The sequence below is a fragment of the Canis aureus genome, chromosome 32 (genome assembly GCF_053574225.1).
Source record: "Canis aureus isolate CA01 chromosome 32, VMU_Caureus_v.1.0, whole genome shotgun sequence".
Taxonomy (NCBI): Eukaryota; Metazoa; Chordata; class Mammalia; order Carnivora; family Canidae; genus Canis; species Canis aureus.
The window spans coordinates 39,819,744-39,846,349 of record NC_135642.1 but is presented as its reverse complement, the minus strand read 5'-3'; the positions used below and the strand labels follow the sequence as shown (position 1 = coordinate 39,846,349).

At 44.8% G+C, this 26,606-nt stretch overlaps 1 protein-coding gene across 2 annotated transcripts in view; it reads right to left on the bottom strand.

The window, feature by feature from the left end:
* THSD4 (thrombospondin type 1 domain containing 4) overlaps window positions 1-26,606 on the bottom strand; it is a 573,677-nt gene that overhangs the window by 308,577 nt on the left and 238,494 nt on the right. For both annotated transcript variants that reach the window (XM_077881722.1, XM_077881723.1), the window contains exon 7: window positions 7,957-8,093. In XM_077881722.1, the coding sequence (XP_077737848.1) occupies window positions 7,957-8,093 (137 nt within the window). The remainder of the gene's footprint in view (window positions 1-7,956; window positions 8,094-26,606) is intronic.

The window sequence follows — 26,606 nt, the reverse complement described above, 5'->3', positions numbered from 1 at the left end:
TCTTGACTCACTTCTAAGAATTTATCTTAGAGATACTTGCAAATAAGTAAAATGACCCTCAAATCAGTGTATTTATTGCAGATTTGCTGGTAATGGTAAGATTGTATGTATCCTGACTGTGCATCATCATGGTTAAACGGACCATTCATACAGTCCAGTGCTATGCAACCATAATTGGAAGAAGACGTCCTTTAGATATGGAAATGGAAAGCTTGCCAAGACATGTTAAATAAGAAAAGCAAGGTCCAGAACTTTGTGTGTGATAAGCTACTATATGTGTCAAAAAGAAGGAGATATACAATATATTGTTGAGGGCTTATAGATGCATAAAATTATCTGCCTTAAAAAAGAAATGATCAGGGATCCCTGGGTGGCGCAGCGGTTTGGCGCCTGCCTTTGGCCCAGGGCGCGATCCTGGAGACCCGGGATCGAATCCCACGTCGGGCTCCCGGTGCATGGAGCCTGCTTCTCCCTCTGCCTGTTGTGTCTCTGCCTCTCTCTCTCTCTCTCTGTATGACTATCATAAATAAATAAAAAAAATGTTAAAAAAAAAAAAGAAATGATCAAACTGATTATTTCCTGTTGGGGCATGGGGAGCTGGGTGGATAGGGGACAGAGGATCATACTTTTTGATGTCTGAGTCATGTAAATTTATTTATCAAAAATCTGAAATACAAAATTTAAATATTTTCATCTGACACTCTTGTCCTCAAATACCTATTTCCACTTAGATGTATGACACCTCAGGATATTTTTCTAAGGCTTTTCTAGACATACTAGCAGAGCTACTCACTCCTCAGTTTGACCTAACTTTTGGCAGGAATTTAAATGAGAGGCCCAAACTCAAAATCAGGATGATGGGCTTTCCCTTCGTATCTTCACTCAGACTTCTGGGCTCTACTGGAGTCATCACCAAGCTCAACAGCCTACATTAAAGATGTCTGATCTTACATTAGTATCACCAGTCAAGAATAGGAGCTGACTCAGTGAGAATGTGCAGAGAGACCAAAGGGAAAGCAGGCAACTGCCCCCTCAGCCTTGTGGGTCTGAACAGAGACTGCCTGGGGTATGGAAATACACAGCGCAGTTTTCTGCATCCCTAAAATGTTACTCCATGTCTTGGGGGAACAGTATCTGTGGTGTTGAGATTATGGGCAATGAGTGCTGCATAACTCTGATCGGTATGTGTCTGTACATACCGATCATACTCAGATGCTGCTTTTAATCTCTGATTGGTTTAGGGGTGGTGATGAAGGTACATGGAACAGAGGTAGATATTTGGCCCAGGGGACTCTGCTAAGCTTCCTATGAGGTCTCAGTTACAAGTGCCCTGCCTACTTAGCTAGAACACTTCCTTAAGTTCCCTTTGGGGGAAAGCTAGGGAAAGGGGTCCTAAATTCCTCTCTCTGGTATAGGAGGGACCACCAGGAAGGGTGGGTTGAAGCTCTGGACACCCGACCTCAATTTTACCTGGGCAGCCCCTCATTTATCTGCTTGTATACTGGAGGTCCTGGCTGACCCCAAAACTTGCTCTTAATATCATCCAGTTTCCAGAAGAGTCTTTCTGGGCGCATAAAATGACTTCTAATTGCTAAAGCCAGCATGTGTTCAGGAAGATGTGTGGATACATTGGAGGAGCCAAGTCAGGCACCATCAAGGGGAGACTAGATTAGCCCAAGGGCGGAGAGCAGGAGGAAAGCACAAAGTGTCATCTCTGTATCTATCAGCTCTGGAGCACTGCTCAGGGATGGGTCCTGAGCTGGAGACTTGGCATGAATTTTCTCCCATCCCTGGGGACCTACAAGGTCAGGAGCACTTCCACCCCTCCCCTCCCCTACAGTCCATCTAAGGTATGCCTCCTTACCAGTTCACCAGCTCAGCTCCCCCACTGACTTCATGATGCTAGTCAAAATTCAGAATTCTTTTGCCTGTTAACCAATCTTTTTTCTTCGTTACTTTTTGTTAGATTTTAAGCTCAATGTGAGTAGAACCATGTTCATCTTTTCCACTGTTTTGCCCCTCATACCTAACACACTGGACTGCAGTGAGCAATTAAGATTATTTGTTGGATTGATTAAAAATCCTATTATATATTGCTTGGGCTCGAGTAAATATGCATTAATTAAGAAATCTAACCAGAGTTTTTCTGTTAGTGTGGTCCCAATGATTGGAAGTGAGAAAAATGATAGACAATGGAAAAAAAGTGCATCTAATAAGGCAAATTTTATCAGCTTTACTTTAGGTGTCAGTTTTAGACGTCAAGAGATCCTAAGAACAGGGCCTGGGATCTAACATTTCAATGCTTCTTTAATCCTATTCTTGATTATCTGTAGGAAAGGAGGTTACACAGCTAGTTTCTAATTTGTTCTTTTACTCATTTGAAGAATATTTTAATACGTTTTAAGAATATTTTAAAAAAAAAAAAAGAATATTTTTTCATACATTTTAAGAATATTTACTGAATAATATTAACATGTTAATTAAGCACTGAGGATACAGACACACACGATACTTATTCCCTCTCCTTCAGGAGTTCCGACATGTGTCGGAAATAAGTATAGCACAACATGATAAGCACACAGTTTGCTGGAGGTGGGAATATAAGAGGGAGTCCATGAAGTGTCGTGTAAGCTCAGAATTCAAGCAAAGTAAAAGCTCTCCACCCTATTTCATGGCTGAATCGTGCAGATGTCTGGCATAGTGGAGAACATTTTATCCAACACAATTATTCTCCTGGTTTCATTCAAGTGGCAATAGAACTCTAAGCAGAGGCCACAAAATAAAGCCAGTAACCAAATGGAAAAAAAAAAAAAAAGAAGCAGCTGAGGGCAAACAAGCAAAGAAGTGAGCAGGGTCTCCCCATTTGGCTCAGGAAAGTGCAATAGTGGGCTACCCAGGAGGAGGAGGAGAATTCAGGCCTGCACACGCACAGGCGCGCGCACACACACATACGCACACGCCCATTATGTCATCCTTCTCAGTCAGGGCAGCACACTGGTCCAGAGCTTATCTCTGAACATTTGGAAACAGTTACCTTGCTTTAATTTACTGAATAAATCTGAAAGTGTCTGCAGATGTGTCCAGATTGAAGGTGAGCAGTGTCCCAGCTGGGAAGGGAGGTGTGAGGGCCCCTGCTGAGCGTGGGCCAACGGTGCACCGCAAGAATCACCACCCCCCCATGGAAGGCGATGACGGACCAGGGATGAGAGGCAGAAGTTGGAGGGTAGAAGGGGTCCTTTGCCCTCCAGTGAAGGCACCCTTGGAATGTGTGCTCTCCTACTTGCTTAGATTCTTCCTGCCATAGCTCTGAAGAGACTTGAGAAATTCAGAGTGAGCAAAGTAAAACAAGGCGAGGGATCAAGAGCTTGGCAGATGCCAAGAATTTTCCCCGACCTTTGAGGCCTGGGGTTCTGGGGATTTGGCCAAGGGGGCTTCGTGTCCTTGTTTTTATCTGCACTCAATTGCCCATCCCAGCCAAAAATGAGAAAGCTCTGTGCTGGTTTCAAGACTAATTTCATTTGCTGAAATCCAACAGACTGAGTCACCGAGACCTCAATTCATTTACACATTTATTTTAAGCACCTATTCAATGGTAGGCATTTTGCTAAAGCAAAGTGCCTGGAATCACTCCCAGCTTGCTGGGTGGTAGGTGGGGGCAACGGGAACAAACAGTTACAAGAAGTGGGAGCAGAAGAGAGAAACAGTGCTCGAGCGGGTCAGCCAGTGGCTTCTGAGCAGAGCCCACCAAGTGGACCAAGGATGGACACAGAACAGCACTAAAGGCTGAAGGGACAGTGGGTACATTCTCATGGACACACAGCCCTGCAGGCCTGCTGGCTCATGGGGTAACCCGTCCCAGCTCTGCCAGCACTGGGGACCCAGGGAGGCCGGGCATGAGAGAGATGATGGAGGGCTGGGCTTTATTCCATAGGGGCAGGGGAGCCACAGATGGAATTTTAAGCAAAGGAGAGATAAGTCCTGATACATGTTTTGAAAAGGCCGTCTGTTTTAGAAAGAGGCAGCGGGGACAAGAAACTCTGGAGAGAGAGAGATCTAAATAAAGCACATGGGTTTCTTCCCATCACATGGAAACTAGTCTTCCTATCCCGATGAACAGTGCAGCCTAAGAAACCAATATTAATAGTCAACCCCTGTGTAGCGCTTTGCGTGTCTGACTCAGCTTGGCTTCGCAGTGTTCTGTAATATGGGGACTGATAATTCCCACTGATTGAGTTATTGTGAAGACAGATGGATTAATGATATCATTTTTAAAAGATTTTATTTATTTATTCATGAGAGGCAGAGACATAGGCAGAGGGAGAAGTAGGCTCCCTGTGGGGAGCTCGATGGGGGACTCGATCCCAGGACCCCGGGATCACGACCTGAGCCAAAGGCAGATGTTCAACCACTGAGCCACCCAGGTGCCCCAGTGATATCATTTTATACGTAAAGCATGCACTGCAGTATCTGGAATTTGGTATTCTTGGAAAAGACTCCTTGTTAGCCACATCATCTCCAACACCTTGCTCCTCTGGGGTTTCTCATCGGCCTAGAGAAGGCACTTCCTTGAGTGGAATTTAGGGATTTATGGGGGGAGGAGGGTGGGTCTTAGGGTAACTCTCACTTTAAGGATCAGTCCAATCTAGAAGTCTGAGGTTTCTGTAAGGCTGGTCTCCAGGGAGTTGAGAATATTCTTCTCTTCCTTGACATTTACCGAAGTGACCCTATTCTTTCAAATGCCTGCTGTGCCACCAAAGAGAAACCTTCATCTAGGTTTACTGAGTGGTGAGCAAAAATGATACATGTGTCATCAAACTATTAAAATCCAGAATTGTGTAGACAGAGTTTAAAGCTGAGATCAAGCAAAAAAAAAAAAAAAAAATCACAGCAGAGTTAATGTGATGCTTAATGACAGATGTTATTACTGTGCTCTCTGTTAATTAGATATAAATGCTATTTAGTTCCCATAAAGGACAATAATGATAGGGCAGGGCTAGAAGTGTCTCAGAGACTTCTCTGAAGACTGGCCAGACATTCCTATTTGATGTCTACAGGGATGGGGTCTAGGTGAGGAAGGGAAGGTCTCTGTGGGCTTCATATTCATCGGCTGCTTAAGGAAGAGATGGTTCTTTCCCCTCATAGCCTATCTAGATGCAATCCTTAGCCTGAAGACAACTTTTGGGATCCTTCGGTCCCTGTTCAGAAAAGAAAGTATAACCTAGCACTACTCAGGACCGTAGAGAACCCCCCCCCCACCACCACCACCATATTCTCCAGCCTCCAGCCCTGCACCAAGCCAGTCCTGGGATGTCTGCATTCCTCTTGCCATCTTCCAACTCTTGGATCTGAAGCATAAAGGAGTTCCAGCAACAGGGTAAACACAAGCTGGCCAGAGAGCCCTCTGCCAGCAGAGGAACAGAACATTCCAGCTTGCACCGGGTGGGCCTGGGGCCTTTCTCTGGCTTGGTGTCAAGGGGGACGACACTCTCCTCTCTTCACTACCCTTTCGTGGGCTGAGCTTGTATTCTCATTTAATGCTCGTCGCCTCTCATTAACTTTTGTTGCAGACCTGGGCTGGCATTTCAACTTTGTGTGGCCAGCAGAGGCTTTCTGGAGCTATTTCAGATGCAGACGCTCATGTCTGCGAGTGACAGCTCTCGCAGCCGCAAGTCAGCGAGGCGGAGATATCAATTTGAATTCTGGGCTTCCAATCAAATATTCAGAAAAGGCCACTGTACCCTTTGAAAGTTGCAAAGTAAACAGAACTTCAGCCTGGGAAGCAAATGTACTTCTGATTATTTTAAACTGAGGTTGTAAAGAGGACGGGAGAGTCAGCGATTCCAAACAACTTCGTTGGAGGAAATGTCAGACAAGTGCACAGACAACAAACATGGAGCAATATCAAAGCGGTCCTTGTAACATCAAATTCCTATTAATCTACTCACATCCTGGGGAATGTCTGTCCCGATCGTTTAGCAATTATCATCTGCAAACTGTGCCATCCTACGGTCTGACTGGTTTTCGACGATTGGTTAGAATCCATACCCATGTCCTTATAAGTGTTTGTTTTTCCTTCATATCATAGAGTCCCAGACATTTAATGCAACACTAGGAAAACATGCTCCTCCAGTGGGAAGAGACCACATTTCCTCTTCCTTCCAAGTCATTATACCACTCTACATTTACACTTCTGAGACTGGGCTAACTGTATTTTCATCAAAGCGTCCTTTAAAACTTTGCTACTTGTGGACCAGCGGCATCAGCATCACATGGGAGCCTGCTGGAAAAGCAGATTCTCAGGCCCTTCCCAGACCTGCCCAATTAGAATCTGCAATCCCCTGGCAATTCAACCTATAGTGATCTCACAAAAGACAATGCGAGTCTCACAAATCTGTAATCTACCAACAAGCAGATAAACAAAGAAGAGGCTTTTGCATAGGAAACTCAAATATGACAGGACGTGTGTGGACGTAAACAATGTATTGATGCTAACAGATGTCAGCATGCTTACATGCCAGACCAGGACGTAGGCACCACCCTCCTCATATTCGAGAAGCACAAGAGCCTTATGTAACCTGCATGAGATCACGCAGTAAATCACAGGGTGGAAAGGCAGGATTCGAATCCAGAAGGTCTGACTTCCAAGGGTATGTTTTTAACCATTACACTACACCACCTCCTGGCAGTGTGCACCTGTATTTGGGAAATGAAGCAGCTCTGACTCGGCCTGAAAGACAAAGCTAGGTTGCTGCAAGGCCCACCATTTCAGGCTCAGTCATATTCAGAAACAGAGAGACCAGGTGAACTGGAGATCAAAACCTGTAACAGAACCCTCTTGGGTATAATCTGGGGTCAGCGAGCCACAGAGAGGGCATGTGGAACTCCGTGGTAGAAAATGGGAGGCCAGTCGCTGGTCTGAGCTACTGCTGTACTTCCCATCACTGCCTCTTCCACACCTCATCCTACTTCCCTTGGGTTTTGCTCTTCCAGAGACCCCTCACACTCCTCAGATATCAGATGACAGCTGTTCCTTTAGCTTTCATTGAAAATCTGAAAACATCTGTTCTGCTTGAATAAGTCATTTTGCATCCTATTTGAAATCTCATTTAAAAAAAAAAGTCTGGTTGGAGAAGGCGGTGCTTATAAATGACACCTCAGTAGCTCTTCTACTAAACAAGGACAGCTAAGGTATTACGGGAACCAAAGAGCTCTTCCTCTGATGCAAATCAAGCCTGCCAGCTATGGAGCGGTAATTACGGTGGTGTTTTGGTCTGGGCTCCAAAGAGTCATGAAGTTTACAGATGCAAGAAGGGTGGCAGTCCAGGCCCAAATCAATATGGCTACGGGACCTGTGCCATCTCATCTAGGGTGCCTATTTCTAACCAGGTGGTTCTTTATGTCACAGGTTAGCACCCTACAAGGATGCTCTCAAGCCCCAAGTGTTTGCAGAATGTGGGGCAGGGAGTTCCTGGAACAGACTTCTCAAGTCCAGAGAGGCTGAAAATATCCTGTTTCAGGTATAACTCTGCTCTAAAAGGCACTAGACCCCTTTCACTTGGAAGCCTGATCCATCTGCTGGGAGGCAAGATAAAATACACGCGGTCCTTAAAATGCCACCCTCGTGATGCCACCAGTTTTCCGGCCTGGCAGGGCCTTTTCCATAACCTCCACTTCAGGGGTGAGGAAGGATCGCTGGGTCCCTTTTGATGCATGTGGTGGAAATACACATCACTTAATACTTGAAAAGCTAGACTGAGCCGTGGTGATGTCCTAAGATCAAAAACCCAGAGAGAACCAGGCGGCCCTGCTTTAGCCTACTTCTCCTGGGGCCTATGGTCCAGCACCTCCGTGGGCTGTGGGGAGGTGATGGGGCAGCCTGGCAAAACACAACGGAGTCGACATTTCCAGAACAAACACCCAGAGAATGAGCTGCAGACACCCGGTCCGGGCACTTACCTTGCACTGCCCAGACACACAGATGGCCGTGCCATTCTGGTCACAGGGGGTGCCGTCAATGACCTTCTCAGCTTGCCGAACGTAGAAGCGGTAGCCCATTGCTTGGCAGTTCAGCTCACACTTCCGATTGCCCTTCACTATCAAAAACAAAACAAAAAACATCTTTTTTTTTTCTTCCGGTATTCCTTACCGAGCTAAAATTCGCGTAACATAAAAAGAACCATTTTAACCAAAGTGTACAACTCAGCAGTTTTTAGTATATTCCCAGTGTTGTACAGCCATCACCACTAATTCCAGAACATTTTTATCATCCCAGAAAGAACCCCTGGACCTGTTCACTGCCACTCCTCCCAGATCTTGGCAACCATCAGTCCCTTTCCTGTTTTTGGATTTGTCTATGCTAGATGTTTCATATTTACACACTTCTTTTCCTTAAGATTTTACTTTTTTATCTGAGGGAGAGAGCATGAGGAGGGGAGGGGCAGAGGGAGAGGGAGGAGTCGACTTCCTGCCGAGCGGAGAGCCCAATGCAGGACTTGATCCCAGGACCCTGAGATCATAGACCTGAGCCGAAGGCAGACGCTTAACTGACTGAGCCGCCCAGGCGCCCCATAATCACACATTTCTTAAATCTGCATTGACGTTATGACATCTCCCAATATCTGATGGTTGAGGGATGGGATTGGGTCTTGATCTACTGGCATGCAGCAGAGATCCGATGTTAAGCAGTTATCATAAAGGGATTCTTAAAGAATCTCCCAACGCAAATAATAGACTCTCCTTTTAGAAATCCTCCCATGCTTTAATATAATCACGATTATATCTCACTTATCAGCAACCACAGTGAGCCCACAATTTTTATGTTCTGCTGTAAAATTTTTGTTTTACTATTTATGCAGTTATATCACTTTTATGCTCTGTTAAACAGCTGGAGTTTCCTGTAATAATTCCTCCACTATGCAATATTTAAGTCGTCTCCCCATCACCTTAGGTGGAAGTCTAAAGTCCTTAGCAAGAGATAAAACAGAGCCTCACCTTGCCTACCTTTGTTTTCTTGGTTCCTACTATTCCTCCTTAAATCCTTGGTCTGTACCCAACTAAGCACTTCCTCTGTCCAGCCATTACTTAACTGTTCCTTCTGCCTTTGCCTCACTTGGCTAGTATCTGTTTCTACTTGGCATTAGTTCCCAGGTCACCTCCTCTGGGAAGCCCTCCATGGATCCCGATCTTGCCTATACACCCATCCATCTGATCTGGCCCCCTCCATGATAAGGTAAACCTTGCTGAAGCGTAGTCTTGGGGGACCACAAGGATGTGTCTGTTGCATTCACTTTTGTATCCCCAGCACAGTACAGAGGTGGGGACCTAACAAATGCTCCAACAATCCCTGAGGAATAAAGGAAGGAAGGAAGGAATAAATAAATATGGGCTTTTTTTTTTGCCTTTCTCTCCTCTCCCCTGACCAGTACTCCCCTATAGAGTTTTTCTCTATATTCCTGTTACTTTACCCAGAGCCTGGCACACAGTCAATGCTTCATAACAAATGCTAAATTAATTACTGCTACAATCAATATCTTCAATGTAGCTGCCTTCAAAATAAGAATTAGAAAATTTTTCAGGCGAGACCTATTTCCATATCCAAAACAGACAGACAAGCCAAGTACACAATGGTTTTTTTAACTGTTTTTGGAGACAAGACTAATGCTATGCTCAGCCATAGACAGCATGCTCCAGGGTCATGCCTTTGTCTGAAAATCTGATTACTGGATTGGATAACACTGACTTTTTCCTACACAATACAATACATCATATTTTCCCCAGTGTGGCTGCCTCACTGTCATAGCAATGAACTTCTCTCCAAAGCCACTGAAAACTGCTAACAGGAAATAACCTCTGGGAGCCTCTGGGACCACATGGTTTAGGGAACACTGAATCTTCTATGTACTCTGAGCTCTATCTTTGGAGTCAAGAGACAGGGTTTCTTACCCTGGCTGCCCAAAAGATGTAAGAGGTGATCTTGGGAAAATCAAAGAATATCAAAGATGGAAGCACCTTTGGGAATTATCTAAAACCAAGCCATCATTTTGTAGATTAAAAACACAACACCACAACAGGCCTAAGAAAGAAGGTGCAAGTTAGAGGTAAACAAGTCTCCAAAGCTTGCTTTCTCAGGTCATCTATCTACCCAGACCCTGCTTCCTCCTTCCCAGCTCCTCACTTTCTGAGTTGACAGCAGGAACTACCAGGTGCATTGCATTTTAAGTAATAAAAGTGTCTGAAAGGCAGCCTCATATGAGGCCAGGGTTTTGAGTTCTCACTTCTCTTGGCTTTCTCCCAACTCTTCTAGCCATTGGGATACTATCATTGGCAGCCACACTTATTTCTCAATATTCGCAACCATATTACAGAAGAACATTCTGAGGACAAAAAGCATGGCTGAATGTGAGACAATGATGAAAGAATCTCTGAACAGCTACACGGAAACAACCTAGAGGCCTGGCCTCCAGTCTGGGCTCCTCCTATCTGTGGTCCAAACCAGCCACTAGGTCTGGCCCTCTGCCGATGTGGTTGACAGTGTCCCTGCCTTCTTAGACTTGCAAGAAGGAAAAAGGAGGCTCTAGCAAAGAAGTGAAACCTGCAGACAAGGGGATTGCCTCACAGAATTGCCTAGAATCCTGCTGCCTTAGGTGGAATACTCAACCTGGTGCATCTCACCAAAGTACATAAGGACTGACTTTTCTTGGCCCTGCATACACTTCCCAGCCACTTCCAAATTCCACATAAAAATATATTTGCAGGACTTCAGATTAAGGTTTTTCATGGTTAATCACTTTCTTCCTTTTTTTCCCCCATGGATACAATTCTCATGCCAAGAGCCTCTATAAGCAGATTTTATCACGGTTTTATCAGTGCAGAGAGAGGAGGAAAACAGAAGAGTGGTCATGAGCAAGGAGCAATGGGCTGGGAGCAAAGTGGGCACATCGTTCTTCCCCTGATTCTCTTAGTGCTCTTCCTCTCTGTTCTCATCTAATCCCTAAATGTCCTCCCCACCCGAAAGGGAACACTTTTCTATTCCACACACTTGAGGGGGTGATTCTCAGTATGTCCCAGGACCAGAAGTATAGCATCACCTGGGAACTTGTTGAAAATGCAAATTCTGGAGCCTTATCTCCAGCTCCTACATCAGAAACTCTGGCAAGTGGTATATTAACAAGCCCTCAGGGTGATTCTGGTGCACATTCAAGTTTGGGAGCCACTGCTATAAGGAAAATCAAGTAGTGCGAAGCCTTGGAAGCAGCTGGCTATTCTTACTGTGAATCAAAGATATTCAAATTCCACACCTAAATTTCAAAGGTAATATGAGTACTATCTGTAATTAGTAATTTTGCCAGGTATCAGGATCCCTGATATTAAAAAAAGTTCTCTTATCATTAAACAAACAAACAAAAATGCTGCAAATTACACAAGAAAATTCAGGTTACTTAGACTAAAGCAGCTAACAGCTAAAGCTACCCTCAAATAATAGGTTAAATATTTAAATCACTCACTGAACTGTGTTGCCTTGGAAAACCCACTGATATAAGAGTCAAAGAGATTTTTATTTTTTTAAATATATTTTATTTATTTATTTAAGAGAGAATATGAGCAGGGGGAGGGGCAGAGGGAGAGGGAGAAACAGACTCCCTGCTGAGTAGGGGGAGGGCTGAGCCATGCAGGGCTCAATCCCAGGACCCTGAGATCATGACCTGAGCTGAAGACAGATGCATAACCACCTGAGCCACTCAGGCACCCCAAGAGTAAAGACATTTTTTAGTGAAAAAGGATGAAGAAATAGAGAAGGAGTTAACAGTTACAGAATTTTGGAAGCAAAAGGACCCATGCAAATGACATAGCAGACCCAAGAAAACTGATCCTAAGCAGGAATTAAAGCAAGTTACCTAATATTGTTGCATCTCCAAGAAATAACTTTACATAGGGCAGAAAGTAGGCCTAAACACAGAAAACTCATCTGTACAGGTGGTTAAGAAGTAGTTAGGGATTCCACTTTCCAGAATGGTTAGCTCAAAGCCTCTGAAAATTGAGTCTTTCATAAAAATCAATGAGAACACTGTCAAAAGACAGCTGGAGTGGCTATACTAATATCAGACCAAATAGACTTTAAGATAAAAATTGTTACTAGAGACAAATAATAGCGTTTTAGGGGCACCTGTGTGGCTCAGTGATTGAGCATATTCCTTTGGCTCAGGTCGTGATTCCGGGGTCCTGGGATAAAGTCCTGCATCAGGCTCCCTGCAGGGAGCCTGCTTCTCCCTCTGCCTATGTCTCTGCCTCTTCTCTGTGTCTCTCATGAATAAATAAATACAATCGTTTTTAAAAATAGCATTTTATAATGACAAAAGAGTCAATCCATTAGGAAGACAACATCAGAGCCCCAAAATCCATGAAGCTAAAACTGAAAGAATTGAAAGGAGAAATAGGCAATTCAACAAAAATAGTTTGAAATGTTGACACCACACTTTCAATAACGAACAGAACAACTAGACAGATCAGCAAGGAAACAGAAGACTTGAACAGCATTATAAACCAACTAGACCTAATAGCTGTCTATAGAACATTCCACCTATATACTTATAGGATAAGTAAAACTATCTGTATTCACAGATGACCTGATCTTGTATATAAAAAAATTTTTTAATATGCCAAAAAAATCTATTTGAACTAATAAAAAGTTAATCGAGGTTACAGGATATAAGATCAATATGCAAAAATCAACTATTTCTATACACTATCAATAAACAAGGTGAATGTGAAATTAAGAAAATAATTCTATTTACAATAGCATCAAAAAGAATAAAATATTTAGGAATAAATTTAACACAGGAAGTTTAAGATTTATATATGGAAAACTACAAAATATTTTTGAATGAAATTAAGAAGACCCAAATAAATAGAAAGACAACCCATGTTCATGAATCAAAAGACTTAATATTAAGATGTCAATATTCCCCAAATTGATCTATAGATTCAACACAATACCAATCAATATACCAGCTGTCTTTTTTGCAGAGATTAACAAGCTGTCCCTAAAACTGATATGGAAATGCAAGGAACCAACAGCCAAAATAACCTTGCAAAAAGAAAGTTGGAGCACTCATACTTCCTGATTTTGAAATTTACTACAAAAGTACAGCAATAAAGACAGTTTGATATCATAAGGCCTGACATATAGATTGGACAAGATAGAATTGAGAATCCAGGAATGAACCTTTATATATATGGTAATTGATTTTTGACAAGAGTGCCAAGACAATTCAACGGGAGAATAGTCTTTGCAATAAATAATGTTGGGACAACTTTGCATATCTGCATGCAAAAGAATAAAGCTGGACCCCTACTTCGCACCATATATGAAAATTAACTCAAAAGGGAACATCAACCTAAATGTAAGAGCTAAAACTATAAAATCCTTAGGAGAAACATAGGCATAAGTCTTTATGATAGTGATTTCATCAATGGTTTCTTAAATAATACGATATCAAAAGCACAAGTAACAAAGAAAAAAAATAGATGAACTGGGCTTCATCATGGAACTCCACTGAGAAAATGAAATTACAACCTAAGGAACAGAACAAAATTTTTGCAGATCATGTATCAGATAAGACACCTGTATCTCTAAAGAACTTTTATAACTCAACAGTGAAAAGATAATTCAATTTAAAAAATGGGCAAAGATTTTGAATAGGCAGCTCTCCATGGGAAATATATAAATGGCTATTAAGCACAGGAAAAGATGCTCAATATTATTTGTCATTTAGGAAATAAATCAAAACCATGATGAGACAGCACTTCACACATATTAAGATGGCTTAAACTAAAAAGACAATAAGAAGAGACGTAGAGAAATCAGAACCTTTGTACAATGCTCATAGGATTCTAAAATGGAAGAGTTTCTTTGGAATACATTTGACGATTCCTCAGAATTTTAGTGTTCCCATATGACCCAGCAATTCCACTTTAGGTATATACCTATGAGAAATGAAAGCATACTTCAAAAAACCTGTACACGAATATTCATAACAGTATTATTCACAATAGCTAGGAAGTGGAATCAATCTAAATGTCCCTCAGCTGATGAATGAATAAACAAAATATGGTGTATCAATACATTATTCGACAACAGAAAAGAGAGAAGTACTGATATGTACTCTGACATGTATGAATCTTGAAAATGTTGTACTAAGTGAAGGAAGCCAGTCACAAAAAGTCACCCATTGTCTACATTTATATGAAATGCTCAGAATAGGCACATCTATAGAGGTAGAAAGTAGATTAGCAGTTGCCAGAGGAGAGAATGTAGAGTGAATGTCAATGGGTATGGACTTTCTTCTTGAGGTTCACACTGAAATTATTTAGTGGTAATGGTTGCAGAATTCTCAAAATACACTAATAAACACTAAACTGTAGTATTTAAATTGGTGGCTTTTACAGTATATGAATTTTATCTCAATAAAGTTTTTTTTTTTTTTTTAAAGCAGCAGCAGCAACAGCAGCAGCAGTTAGCTTCCTAGATCTCCAGGAAATCATCAAATAAATAAATAATAAATCATCAAGAAAATTTCTGTCTCCAGAGTTTACCAAGTGCCCAGGACAATAATGATGTTAGGGGTAAGATTTGATTTTACCCTACTTATAATTAATAAGTTAGCCTGACTGTTTCTTGGTTATAGACAGAGGATACAAGACTCCTGAGTCAGAGAGAAAGGACTTTATTGCTCTTGGAAGAACCAGCAGCATGAGCATCAGTATGTTTATACCAATTCCCCTTGCCTTCAAGTCTCACAGAGGCAATGCACCAGGGCCTGGATGAGGTAAGGGACACTTGGCTTGAGGAATCTGCTGCATTTATGGGGAAGCAATAGGAGCCCTGCTCTTTGTCCTGGGTGAAGCTGTATCTCATCCTTCAAGGTTGCTCCTTGCAAATGCGACCTTGGGAAGGGACCTGGTTTTAGGGAGGGTAAAGCCTTGCATTCTTGGCATAGTCTGCAAGACCTGTAGCAACATAAGAAGTGTCTCCTAATGAAGGGATGATAACAAGACCAAGGCACATGGCTGTGAAACTTTAAGACACTTGGGACAAAGAAAACACAGACTACCAAAGAGGGAAAAAAAAAAAACAAAATGGTATTGCATTTCTCAACAGCAACTTTGAAAGCTAGAAGATAATTGAGCAATGGCTTGTAATTTTTGAATGAAAGTCCTTTCTAGAATTTTATATCAATCACAAGAATTCTATATCTAGTCAAATTATCAACCTTTGAGAAAAATAAAGACATTTTCAGAAATTCAGTTCTTGTACAATTTACCTCTGACATACACTTCCTAGAGAACACATTGTACCACAATGAAAGAACCAAAGAAGGTGTGGATCCTTCTAGAAGGTGTGGGATCCAGGAAATAAAAGATCTAACTCAAGAGAGAAGCAAGAGGGAATTCTGAAGACCAGGGTGAAAGGGAGCCTTGGTGAGACAAATGTGCACTAAGCCAGGACTAGAGCAGGTCAGAAGGATTACGGAGAGGGGTGGCTGGGTGGCTCAGTCAGTAGAGTGTCTGACTCTTGATCTCAGCTCAGGTCTTCATCTCAGGGTTGTGAGTTCAAGCCCTGTGTTAGCCTCCACACTACTTAAAAAAAAAAAAAAAAAAGAGGCAGGGAAGGAGAAGGTGAAATGGATAAAACATACAATCAACTTTAAGATATTGATATTTTACAATATCAAGATATGAAGTGATTGATAGAAGATTTACACAATTCAGAAGTGCTTGAGGTTACGTTAGTGTGAGGTACATAGAAAAGCAGACAAACGAAAAAGAAAGAGGTATTTATTAACCACAAAGAAAACAAGGATTTCAGGAAGAGAAAAGTAATCCCAGCACATGGATGGATGCTGCAGTGTGAAGCCCAGATTACCCACCAACAGCCCCCAATCCTGGTCAAACCCCCCATTCCCTGCCCCCAGCAGCTGGAGGCGCCGCCTGCTGGGAGCTCACGGCTGTATCTTTCTGGAACTTGCTCTCAGCCTAAGGGAGCCACCTCATTGCAAGGTTAAGCCCCCTCCCAGGGACCCCCCAACAACTGGTCCCTGTGATCACACAAAGACTGAGTGGGTCTCAGTTTTGAGTAACTCTGCAAGCTAGCCCAGCTCAGAGCCATCCCACTCTGCATCTCACACCCTCACAGGTCTTCTTCCAGGATCACTCACCAGTACACACTGGACATGAATCTCTGCCTTAGGCTCGGCATCCTGGAGACCTGACCTAAGCTAGTCCACCATATGGCTCAGCTGTGAAAAGCATGCACACGGTTGTCCTGAAAGCAGTGGTTACCAATCAAACCAAAGCTAAAACATAATTACACAAAGAGAGGGTGGGATGGGAGTGTGCATGTGTGCTGAGGCGGAAGGAGAGGATGGTGAAAGTGGGCTCCATCCTCATGTTCAACAGAACACACCTGGGACTGAAAAATTCAGAAGTAATGTAAGCAGTACCTACAGATATGAGGGTAAATCAAAAGAACAGCTAAAATAGTTGGGGGGGGGCGGTAAGAAATAATGGAGGAGGGGCAAAAATTGTGGACATATTTCTTTTTTTTTGACATATTTGTTTCTATAAAATATATGCCCTGCATATCTGGGATTAAATGATTAAAGTTAATTTATTTTATTTTATTTTTATTTTATTTTTTAAGTTTGATTTTAATTTTAATTTTTAAGAAATTTTTAAAGTTAATTTTGAAAAGAATGTCAAGGGATGCCTAGGTGGCTCAGGTCATGGTCCCGGGGTCCTGGGATCGAGTCCCACATCAGGGTCCCTGCAGGGAGTCTGCTTCTCCCTCTGCCTGTGTCTTGGCCTTTCTTTCTGTGTCTCTAAATAAATAAATAAATAAAATCTTAAAAAAAGTAAAATAAAAAATAAAAAGAACGTCAAACACTCAAGTTCAACAATTTAAGTTTCCAGAAACGGAATCCATCGGCACACTTTCTGTCAATGGAAGGCTCCCTCCCATCTATGTTCAAAATTAACACGAAACTGTCAGCCGCCCTGCTGTCTTTTCAGGAACTCTGCAGAAGTGGGACAGCAAACCCAACTGCTGTTCTCTAGGAAAGAAAAACGTTGCGATGGTGTGGAGACTGGCCTTGAGCTAGCTTCGTTAGGTTTGCGTTAGCTGGGAAGCAAGAGTGTCGGGAAGCAAGGTTCACACCTTTCCCGTATCTGCACATTCTCCCATCCTCGTGGAAGCAGGGAGAAAATTGCATGGAAGAAAAGTGGAGAAATTCTGTGCCTAAATACCCAAGGCTATTCTTAGAGAATGGGTAACATCTGTGCTGAGTTTCAGGTCCATTCAAACTTCACAAGTTCACTCCAAGTTTAGCACCGAAATCTTAATTTCCCAGGCTCGAGTTCCGTTTTTTTTTTTTTTTTTTTTGGTGGAATATATGATATCCCTGTTCAAGAAAAGCAGCCTCGTAAATGCAGCTCATAAAGCCTGGACGTGGCGGGGTGCTCACCCAACACATGCTGATGAGTGAAGTGTAAACGAATTAGAAACACGTGGAGCAAAGTCTTAAGTGTATGGGCAGGGTTTAGGGTTTACATCAAGGAGAAGGGGTTGGCTCAAAGCTGGGGCAGGGGGACAGAGTTTGCAGCGCCTGGTGGGGCAGTGGGGAGGGGGGGATGTGAATATTCCAGGGACAGCCAAGCCAGGCTCGACCTCTGCCAACTGCATTGTCCATGCGGTACCCCTCCCGCGTATGACAAAGCATCTGTCTGCCCTTGAACTCCGCATTCTGGACTTGACCGGGATGATTACTCTTTAAAACAGCCTTCCCCCCAGACTGCATTTTCCAGGACAAAGTTATGGAAAATAAGATGAGGAGCATGCCTCTAAGAGCTCAGACTCTTCTCTGGAATTAGAAAACTGTGCTGAAAAAAGTCAGAAGAGAAGAGGGACGAGACTGCGGCATTCTTAGCTTTTCCTATTCCAAAAAGGAAATTGTTTGGGGGAGCGGTCTGTGATTAAAACTTAAATGCAAAAACATGCAGCCTATCAACTGCTAACATCCCTACCCTTCAATCCCACACTTGTGACTACTAGAGAATTTAAACTGCAGGGACACCTGGGTGGCTCAGCGGTTGCCTGGTTGTCTTCAGCTCAGGGCGTGATCCCGGAGTCCTGGGATCGAGTCCCACATCAGGCTCCTTGCATGGAGCCTGCTTCTCCCTCTGCCTGTGTCTGTCTGTCTTTCTGTCTCTCTGTGTGTGTTTCTCTCAAGAAGAAATAAATAAAATCTTTTTTAAAAAATTTAAACTTCAGAAGTTCACATGCAGTGCCCCTCTCAATCTTATTTAACCATTTAACCAAGTCTTTTTTTTTTTTTTTTTTTTTTTAACCGACAGTCTTAATAGGCTTGGAGATCTAGATTATTTACAGTGAACAGAAATGTCTTTTGGAAATTCTGAAAAATTATTGGCTCGATGTTCCACAGGTGGTAAATCCCTCTTAGCGTCATCACTCACACTTGAACATAGTTCTAGTCTGCAACACTCGAAGCCAGTGGTTCTCAAACGCTAGTGTGTTCAGAGTCACCTGGAGGTCTTGTCAAAGCACAGATTGATGGACTGCCTCCATGCCTACGGTTTCTGATTTATTAGGTCTGGGGTACAGCCCCCAGATTCTGCATTCTAACAGGTTCCCAGGCGATGCCTTTCCTCTGGTCCAGGAACCACACTTTGAGAATCACTGTTCTAACTGAAACTATTGAACCAGGATGGAGAAAGGAGACCTGGCCTAACCATACCACTACCTGACACCTTGGGAACGAATTGTCAAAGTCGCCATGAAAAAAATGATGTATGGTCGGCTAAGTAAAACTTTACAGCTCTATGCATGTAAGCCGGCCAGTCACGACTGCAGCCATGAGGCTTGCAAAGAGGAAGTCCCCCTTCTGAGCTGTCAGGTGTAGCCCGGGTCATGCAAAGGGCGGAGAGGGAAAAGGAGCTTCTCTTTCCTTAGCATCTGCATTTGGATTTGGCTGCCTAACCTATTCCTATCTTTTACAGTTTTTATTTACTATTCTATTTTTTTAAAGATCTTATTTATTTTTTCATGAGAGACACACAGAGAGGCAGAGACACAGGCAGAGGGAGAAGCAGGCTCCCTGCAGGGAGCCTGATGAGGGACTCGATCCCTGGACCCTGGGGTCACAACGTGAGCCAAAGGCAGACACTTAACCACTGAGCAACCCAGGTGCCCCCCTTTTACAGTTTTTATATGTCTACCGTTTATTGAGCACCTACTACATGTCAGCTCCATCACAGATATTAACCCAGCAGGTCCTCACCTATGGAGGACGAGGACATGGAGGCTCAGGCAAGCTTAGTGACTTGCTCCCAAGGCAAAGGTGGTAGGTGGTGGAGCTTGGCTTTGAGCCTGGGGCTGTGGGACACCAAGGCGCTGGTCCCACGGCACCACCATCCTCCCACTCTGTGCTGGAGCCACATGTATTCCCAACAGGGCTTCCCACTGCTGTCCTGCCAAGGGGTTACAGCTTGGCACCACTCACCCCAAAGTAACCTACTGGAAGCCAAGTTACCTCCCTAGCTAGCTTGAGCATCCCTGCATCTCTTGGGTATCTCAGGACTTTGTGTCTCCCCAGGGCAGTGCTAAAGGAAGCCTGTTTCCTGCCTCATTCCCGTGGCTCCAGAAAGTAGCCTCAATTTCTATGTGGATTCTAAGGCTGCGCCCCTAACCTGCCCAGGTCCTTGGACAGATGTGCCCTGGGACTGGACACCAGCTCTGGCTGTCGACCCCTCCTTCTATTCCTGCCCTAATATTGTGATAGAATGAGAAATGTATTTGGTTTTGGTCCTCAGTTCCTGGCACAGAACTTCTAAACCCCTTGTGATTCCCTGAGTGATGGGGGGGGGGGGAGTTCGTTATTCACAATACGCCCCTTTCAACCATCCCTGAGCTTATGTTCATGACTGACTGTTGGTTGGGCCCCAATAACTGCAGGATGGGAGCTGAAGGACCAAAGAGTGTTTAGAGGGTTGGAACTACAGCTCCACTCTGACCTCCAGGGAGAAAGGCAGGGGCTGGAAACTGGGTAATGACCGATAGCCAATGATTTAATCATTCATGCTTATGTAATGGAACCTCCATAAAAAACTCTAAGTGACAGGGTTTAGAAAACTTCTGGATTGGCGAGCGTACCCAGTGCTGGGAGGGCGGCATGCCCGACGGAGGCCGTGGAGGCTCCGCGCTCCTCCCCTCATACCCTGCCCTATGCATTTCTTACAACTGGCTGTTCCTGAGTTCTACCTTTTATAATAAACTGGCAACAGAAAGGAGACAGTTTTTCCTGACTTCTCTGAGCCATTCTAGGAAGTTCTCAAACCTGACGAGGGGGTCATGGGAACCTCTACTTGGAGCCAAGTTGGACAGGAGTAACCTGGTGACACAGTACCTGCAAATGATATCTGAAGTGGGGGACGGGCTTGGGGGACAGCCTCTAACCTGGAAGGTCTACACTAACTCTGGGTGATTGGTAGCAGAAGTGAATTAAATTGTAGGACACCTGGTTGGTGTCTGCAGAGAACTGGAGAATTGCTTGGTGTGGAAAACTCACACATTTGGTTTCAGAAGCACTGTGGGTAGAGACCTTCCTAGCGCTTCCCTCCTCCCCATGGCTCCTAGCTTCCATGGAGGACGGTCTCACCCTCTGCTGCCAGACGCCAGGTCTTCTTCTGGGTTGACAGCCACGCCACGGATGTGCCTTTCTAGGGCACAACATGACTTTCTTCAGGACAGGACACATTCCTGTCAGTGCAGCAAGCATTCAAGAAATCCCTCTTACTCTGGGAAACGAACAAGGGGTGGTGGAAAGGGAGGTGGGAGGGGGGTGGGGGTGACTGGGTGACGGGCACTGAGAGGGGCACTTGATGGGATGAGCACTGGGTGTTATGCTGTATGTTGGCAAATCGAACTCCAATTAAAAAAAAAAAATCTCTCTTACGCCCTCCATCTGCTCTGCCGCCAGGCCGTGTCTTTCATTCATTCTGGATTCTTCTCTTCTCATTCACTTCTCCTGTTAAACCCCAGCCCAGGCCCTCATGAGCCTGTGCCAGGAGGTTACAGGGTCCCCTGGCTGGGTTTCCGGATTCCAGCTTCCTACCTTTTCCCCATTCATCCGGCTTAAGCTACATTTACCTCCCAAAACTTTCTTCATCAGGAAAGAGGGGGGTCCCCTCTTAAGAACCTGTCAGAGACCTACACTCCTTTCCCATAAATCCTAAATGACGACCCTCCCCACTCCAGCCTTCCCCAAATGCCCCATGCCCCATTCCCCTTGGTTGGTACACTTCACGTTCTATTCTCTGCTTAAATCAGTTCTACTTGACCTTCCAGATGTGGCTCAGTCCACCCGCTCCTGGAAGCTTCCCCAGACCATACTTGCCCCACTGATCTAGCTATCTCTACTCTAAATGGAACGTCACACCTAGAAAGAGCCTATCACCGAACCCCTCAGTTTACATAGCAGAAAACTGAAGCTCAGAGGAGTGAACACCCTTGCGTGAGTCACGCTGGGTTCATCAACGACCTCACCACACTTAAAATACAGAGGGGCCTCCTAAATGAATAATGACGATACCTAACAGGGCTCATTGCATAGTACTCCTAGCACGCCAAGTACTGCGTGAGATTCAGCATGGGCTTTACTCCATCCTCTCCTCACAACTCAGAGAATCAGCTCTTGTTATTTTCCCATTCGACAGACAAGGAACCTGAGGCTCAGAGAGGCTACAGGACCACTAGAAAGCAGTGAGCCTGCAGGGTTCCCATCGCGGGTTGACCCAGAAACAGAATTCTTCTTCTCAACGCCTGTTGAACCCTTGCTTCTCTCACCTGAGCACACATTGTGTCCCTAAATAGAAACTTACTTCCTTGAGGTAAAGGATGGTGCTTCACAGGATACCACGTATGAAGCAATGTTCGTTCATTCACCCCAAAAAACCACTTATTCGGCAACTACTGTGTGCCAGGCTCTGTGCCAGGATCTAGGTATAAGCGAGTTAATAAGACAGTCTTGGCGATGCCTGGGTGGCTCAGTGGTTGAGCACCTGCCTTTGGCTCAGGGTGTGATCCTGGGGTCCTGGGATCGAGTCCCGCATTGGGCTCCCTACGAGGAGCCTGCTTCTCCCCCGGCCTATGTCGCTGCCTCTGTCTCTGTGTCTCATGAATAAATAAATTAAATATTTCTAAAAAGACAGTCTGGGCAATCAGCACTCATTCATTTTATGAATTTGCCCCCTCAGTAAATATTTACTGGGAGTCTACCTTATTCCAGGTACTATATAGTAAGAGTCAAGGGAGCGATAAGAAAAAGAGGCCAAGTCCCTGACCCAGTGCAAGTGCAAGACCAAGTGCTCCCCTAGCCTCACGGGGAGGGCAGCCACTCGCTAGCTATCCACCCAGACAAATGTGAGTCTCTCACCGTGAAGGACAGTTTGCCACGTGAAGGGCCAGGGAGGAGACATGAGGACTCAAGGCAAAGGGACACCGGAGGCCACGTCGAAGCGGACGGTGAGGGCAGACGATATGAGGTGAGCTTGCAGAGGCAGATCCAGGCCACACAGCCCTTCACTCTCACGGAAAGCACGAACACTTGTCTAGAGTCGTACACAGCACCGTGGCCTGCACTTTTCCAGAGAGTAGAACAGAGAACAGCAGTAGCTTCCTGTTTGGAGCAAGTTGCTAGACGCGGAGTCTCACGGGAATGGGATAGGCCGACGTCGTCCCAGTTGCCCAACCTCTTTCTGAAAGGTTTCCTTTTTCCCTCATGTCACAGTAAATCTACGGCTGGAAAAAGTGACTGAAAACAAATCCCATTATGGAAAAAACACCACGCCGTTCAAAACTCTTCAAGCTGTGGGACACGTAGTGTTACATCTTAACATGTTACATTTAATAAAAAATAAACGTTTGAAGTGGGTTCTGTCTGTAGAAAGCCAGCTTGGCCAACTGTCAGGAAAGCAGCCTGACAGCTGTGCTAGAAGCAGGAGGTCATAACCGGTTTCTTTCAGCGTGGGGGAAACACAAGGTCTAGCGGAGCGGATCCGGACATAGTAATATATGGAACATATACATATCCCCCAGAAAAATGAGGTGGCGGGGGCTTTTCTTGTCAAGAAGTAAGGATGTTAAAAAAAAAAAAAAAAAAAGAAGTAAGGATGTTGAGAGCTCTCAGAAGGAACTCACGGCAGAGAACTCCGGACCAAATGCCACGGAAAATAGAAGTCTCAGAAGCCAGGGAAACCCAGAGGCCGAGGAAGGGGTGCTAGCTCTGCAGGTGACAGCCAGAGGAAGAGGCTGGACTTCCCTCACCTGGGAAGAGGCTGGGAAGTCCCATCACCTGCTATTACCATCTTAGTGAAATACGCGTGCACGTATGTGCGTGCGGGTGTATACGCTGTGGACATATGCGTGTCGTGTGGCTACGATGTCAGTGTGTGTATATGATGTATACACCTGGGTGCGTGAATATGCATGTGTGAATGTACGCTTATGTGTCTGTGTGCACGTGTGTACGTGTGTGTGGACACGTGTGTCCTCCAGGCTGGTGGCACCAGGCCAAAACAAGCCACAGTGATAAGAACACAATATGGGCTGGTTCCTAAGGCGGAAAAACCGACTGCATGAGTGTGGGGGCAGATGTAGAAGAATCCACGTGCCTGAAAACCAAGCGGTAGACCTACCACAAACTGTCTCCTCAACATTTAAGAGCACACACGGCAAAACATGATTTTTTTGCCGGGATTTCAGCAGGAAGAAAGTTTTGAAGGCTTCAGGGAAAGAATTTTTTTTTAGTACGACAAATTCTCAGGATTCAGGGGAAAACTGCAAGGGGGCCCAGCTAATCTTTCTCCACTTTTTGGCCGAAACCAGTGAGCTGGGCATTGCCTGTGCTTCACCCGAGTCTCTGTGAACAGCCCGCGCTCAGCACACGCTCTGTGCCCGGGAGCCAGAGGGCGCTCAGCACGGATTGCTGGACGTGATGCTGTCCTATAGCAGGCTTCTTCGTGGCCTCCGGAGGGCTCCGGGCTCAGTTTCCCCATCAGGGTTTAACAACATCCACCGAAGAGTGGCTTTCACTGTGTGACCGCTCTTACGGCAGCCGTCCTGAGTGCTTCACTGTCCTCAGAACACCTTACCTAAGATGGGTTTCAAGGACACTGTTCTCTATAATTGGGTCTCTAACTACTCCCCCGTTCTTTTTTACTGTTCTGGAAACACACCATGGACCCTCTCACCTCCGTGGCTCTATTTCTTTTGTTCACCTCCTTCAGGATGTCCTTGATCTTCTAGTATACCTATACAAACCCCACCTTTGACTATGGCAAGTAGAGCCAGAGTCCCCCAGGGAATATGGAACAGAGAGACTGACTTTGTCTGGGTTTTCAGGAAAAGCTTTGCTAAGGAAGTGACTTCTGAACTGAAATGTAAAGGAAGAATTAGTGTAAGAAGGAAGCCGTCCCAAGCAGTGGTACCAGCCTGTGCAAAGGGCCCGTGGCAGGAGGTGGAGTAGAAAGGAGGTCGGTGTGGCTAGACAACAGAGAGTAAGACAGACAGCCTGGAGAGGTGGAAAATTTTTTCAGATATACAACACACATTGTGTGGGACCTATTTATACTAAATAGTATAAATCCGAATTAGTAAATTAGTAAATCCGAATTTCGAATTTAACACCGCCTTCTTTATTTTTATTTGCTAGCAACTATACTCTGGATACAATCAAAGGACATATTTTCCACATAACTCTTTTGTGTTCTTAAACACAGTGGGTCTTATTCTCTAGCTGGCTTGATGTCTTTCTGTCTCTGGTGACTTCACTCAGAGAACCTTGGAGGAAGAAGAGTCCTTCTGGAAAGCACCTGCCCTTCTAACTCTACAGATAAGAACAGGAGGCTTACTTAAGCAAGGCACGGGGGCTGCTGAAGGTCAGAGATAGAGACCCCACTGGGGCTTCTTTCACGCCTCCCTGCGGTGCCTAGGATGGCGCTAAGCACATTAAGAAAGAATCTAATCAATTGGTCAGTTGAATTAACAAGCTCATTTACATGCCTCTGTACAGAGGGGATTGAATAGACAGGGCCACAGCCAGCCAGGAGCTTTCCAAACAAAATAACAGCAAGCCAGACAGAGAAGGGGCCATTTGCACACGCACAAACACAGGGACAGACACAAAGGACCCCAGCAAGTGGCTGCTTCCACCAGCTACACTTCTGCCTTTTCCTGGAGATTCTACAAGAGCCCAGAACCCAGGCTCGCGTCCAGGCTGGCTTGCTGAATTTGCTCCTGCATGGTGGCCCACGGGATTTCCATGGCAGGTGTGAAACGTGATCATTTTTACCTTACAATGAAAACTGTGACCCTGAAGGGACTCACTGGCCAGCCTCGTTTGTCCCTTTCAGGCTTCACTTATTTGCTACGAGACTTTTTTTTTTTTTCTGGGCCCTCTCTACAGGCAGGACACGTTCTGTCCAAATATGCACAACCAGCAGGAGGAAAAGGCAGGGCGGGTCCCTCCACCACTATTTACCAAACGAATGCAGCCCTCCACATTCAACTCCACTGAATGCAGGGGATAATCCCCCCCCCCCCACCCCAGTAAGCTTGGCTTTCATTCCAGGACTTTCAAAGACATCAATCCATCCCAATCACAATCAAATGCAAGCATTTCACTTTCCGAAGACAAACAAGGATTTGGACAAATGAGAAACGGAGGTTCCCTTGTGGAAGCGTGAAAAGGGAATTCAGCAGCCCCGACTCCCTCTCAAAGGAAGCACTGGGAAGGATGTTCTTGCCGTGGCCACACAAAGCGTGGCATGAGCTCATCATGCCAGAACCTAATTGAAACCTCGGGCTGAAACAGTGTTTTGTGATATTTGGGGGGAAAGGATGGGCAAAGACAAAAAGGAAGCACAAAGGCTGTGTACAGAAGCAGCATGAAAAGCAGCCCACTTCTTGACTGTGGGACCATTTGGATGGTGGCCACTGAGTTAAATGAGGTGTAGCCTTCTTCCTTTCAATCTCGCTGAGACCCAAGGCCGTTTTGCAGAACTTGTTGCTGTCGGCATTATGGCCCCGTAGCCAAGGCCTTTTGGGTCCATCAGGACCTTCAAAATGCAACTGTATTCAGAGGAATGCAGCAGAAAAGACGCTGGCTAGCCCTTCAGACCAACTACCTGGCATTCTCGAATCGACTAAAAAGGACATCCAGGTACAAGAAAGAGCGTGGTTTCTGAGCGTCCTTAACTGGGTCTGAATCCAAGTTCTGTCCCATAGAAGCTTGTGTCCTTGGACTGATGTCTACGAACCTTGCTTTTCTTCTCTTTTAAAATAAGTATTCTGATCTTATCTCGCAGACTTGTCTGACAATCACATAAGAGAGTGCTTGTAAAAGCCCAGGCACTCAATAAACGTTCACTTCCTTCCTTCACCCCTGAAACTAGATGCCCAGGGAAGTAGTGGAATGTCTGCGTTTGGAAGCTTTATAAGAATTGCAGACAGTGAAATACCTATCTTTATCGACATT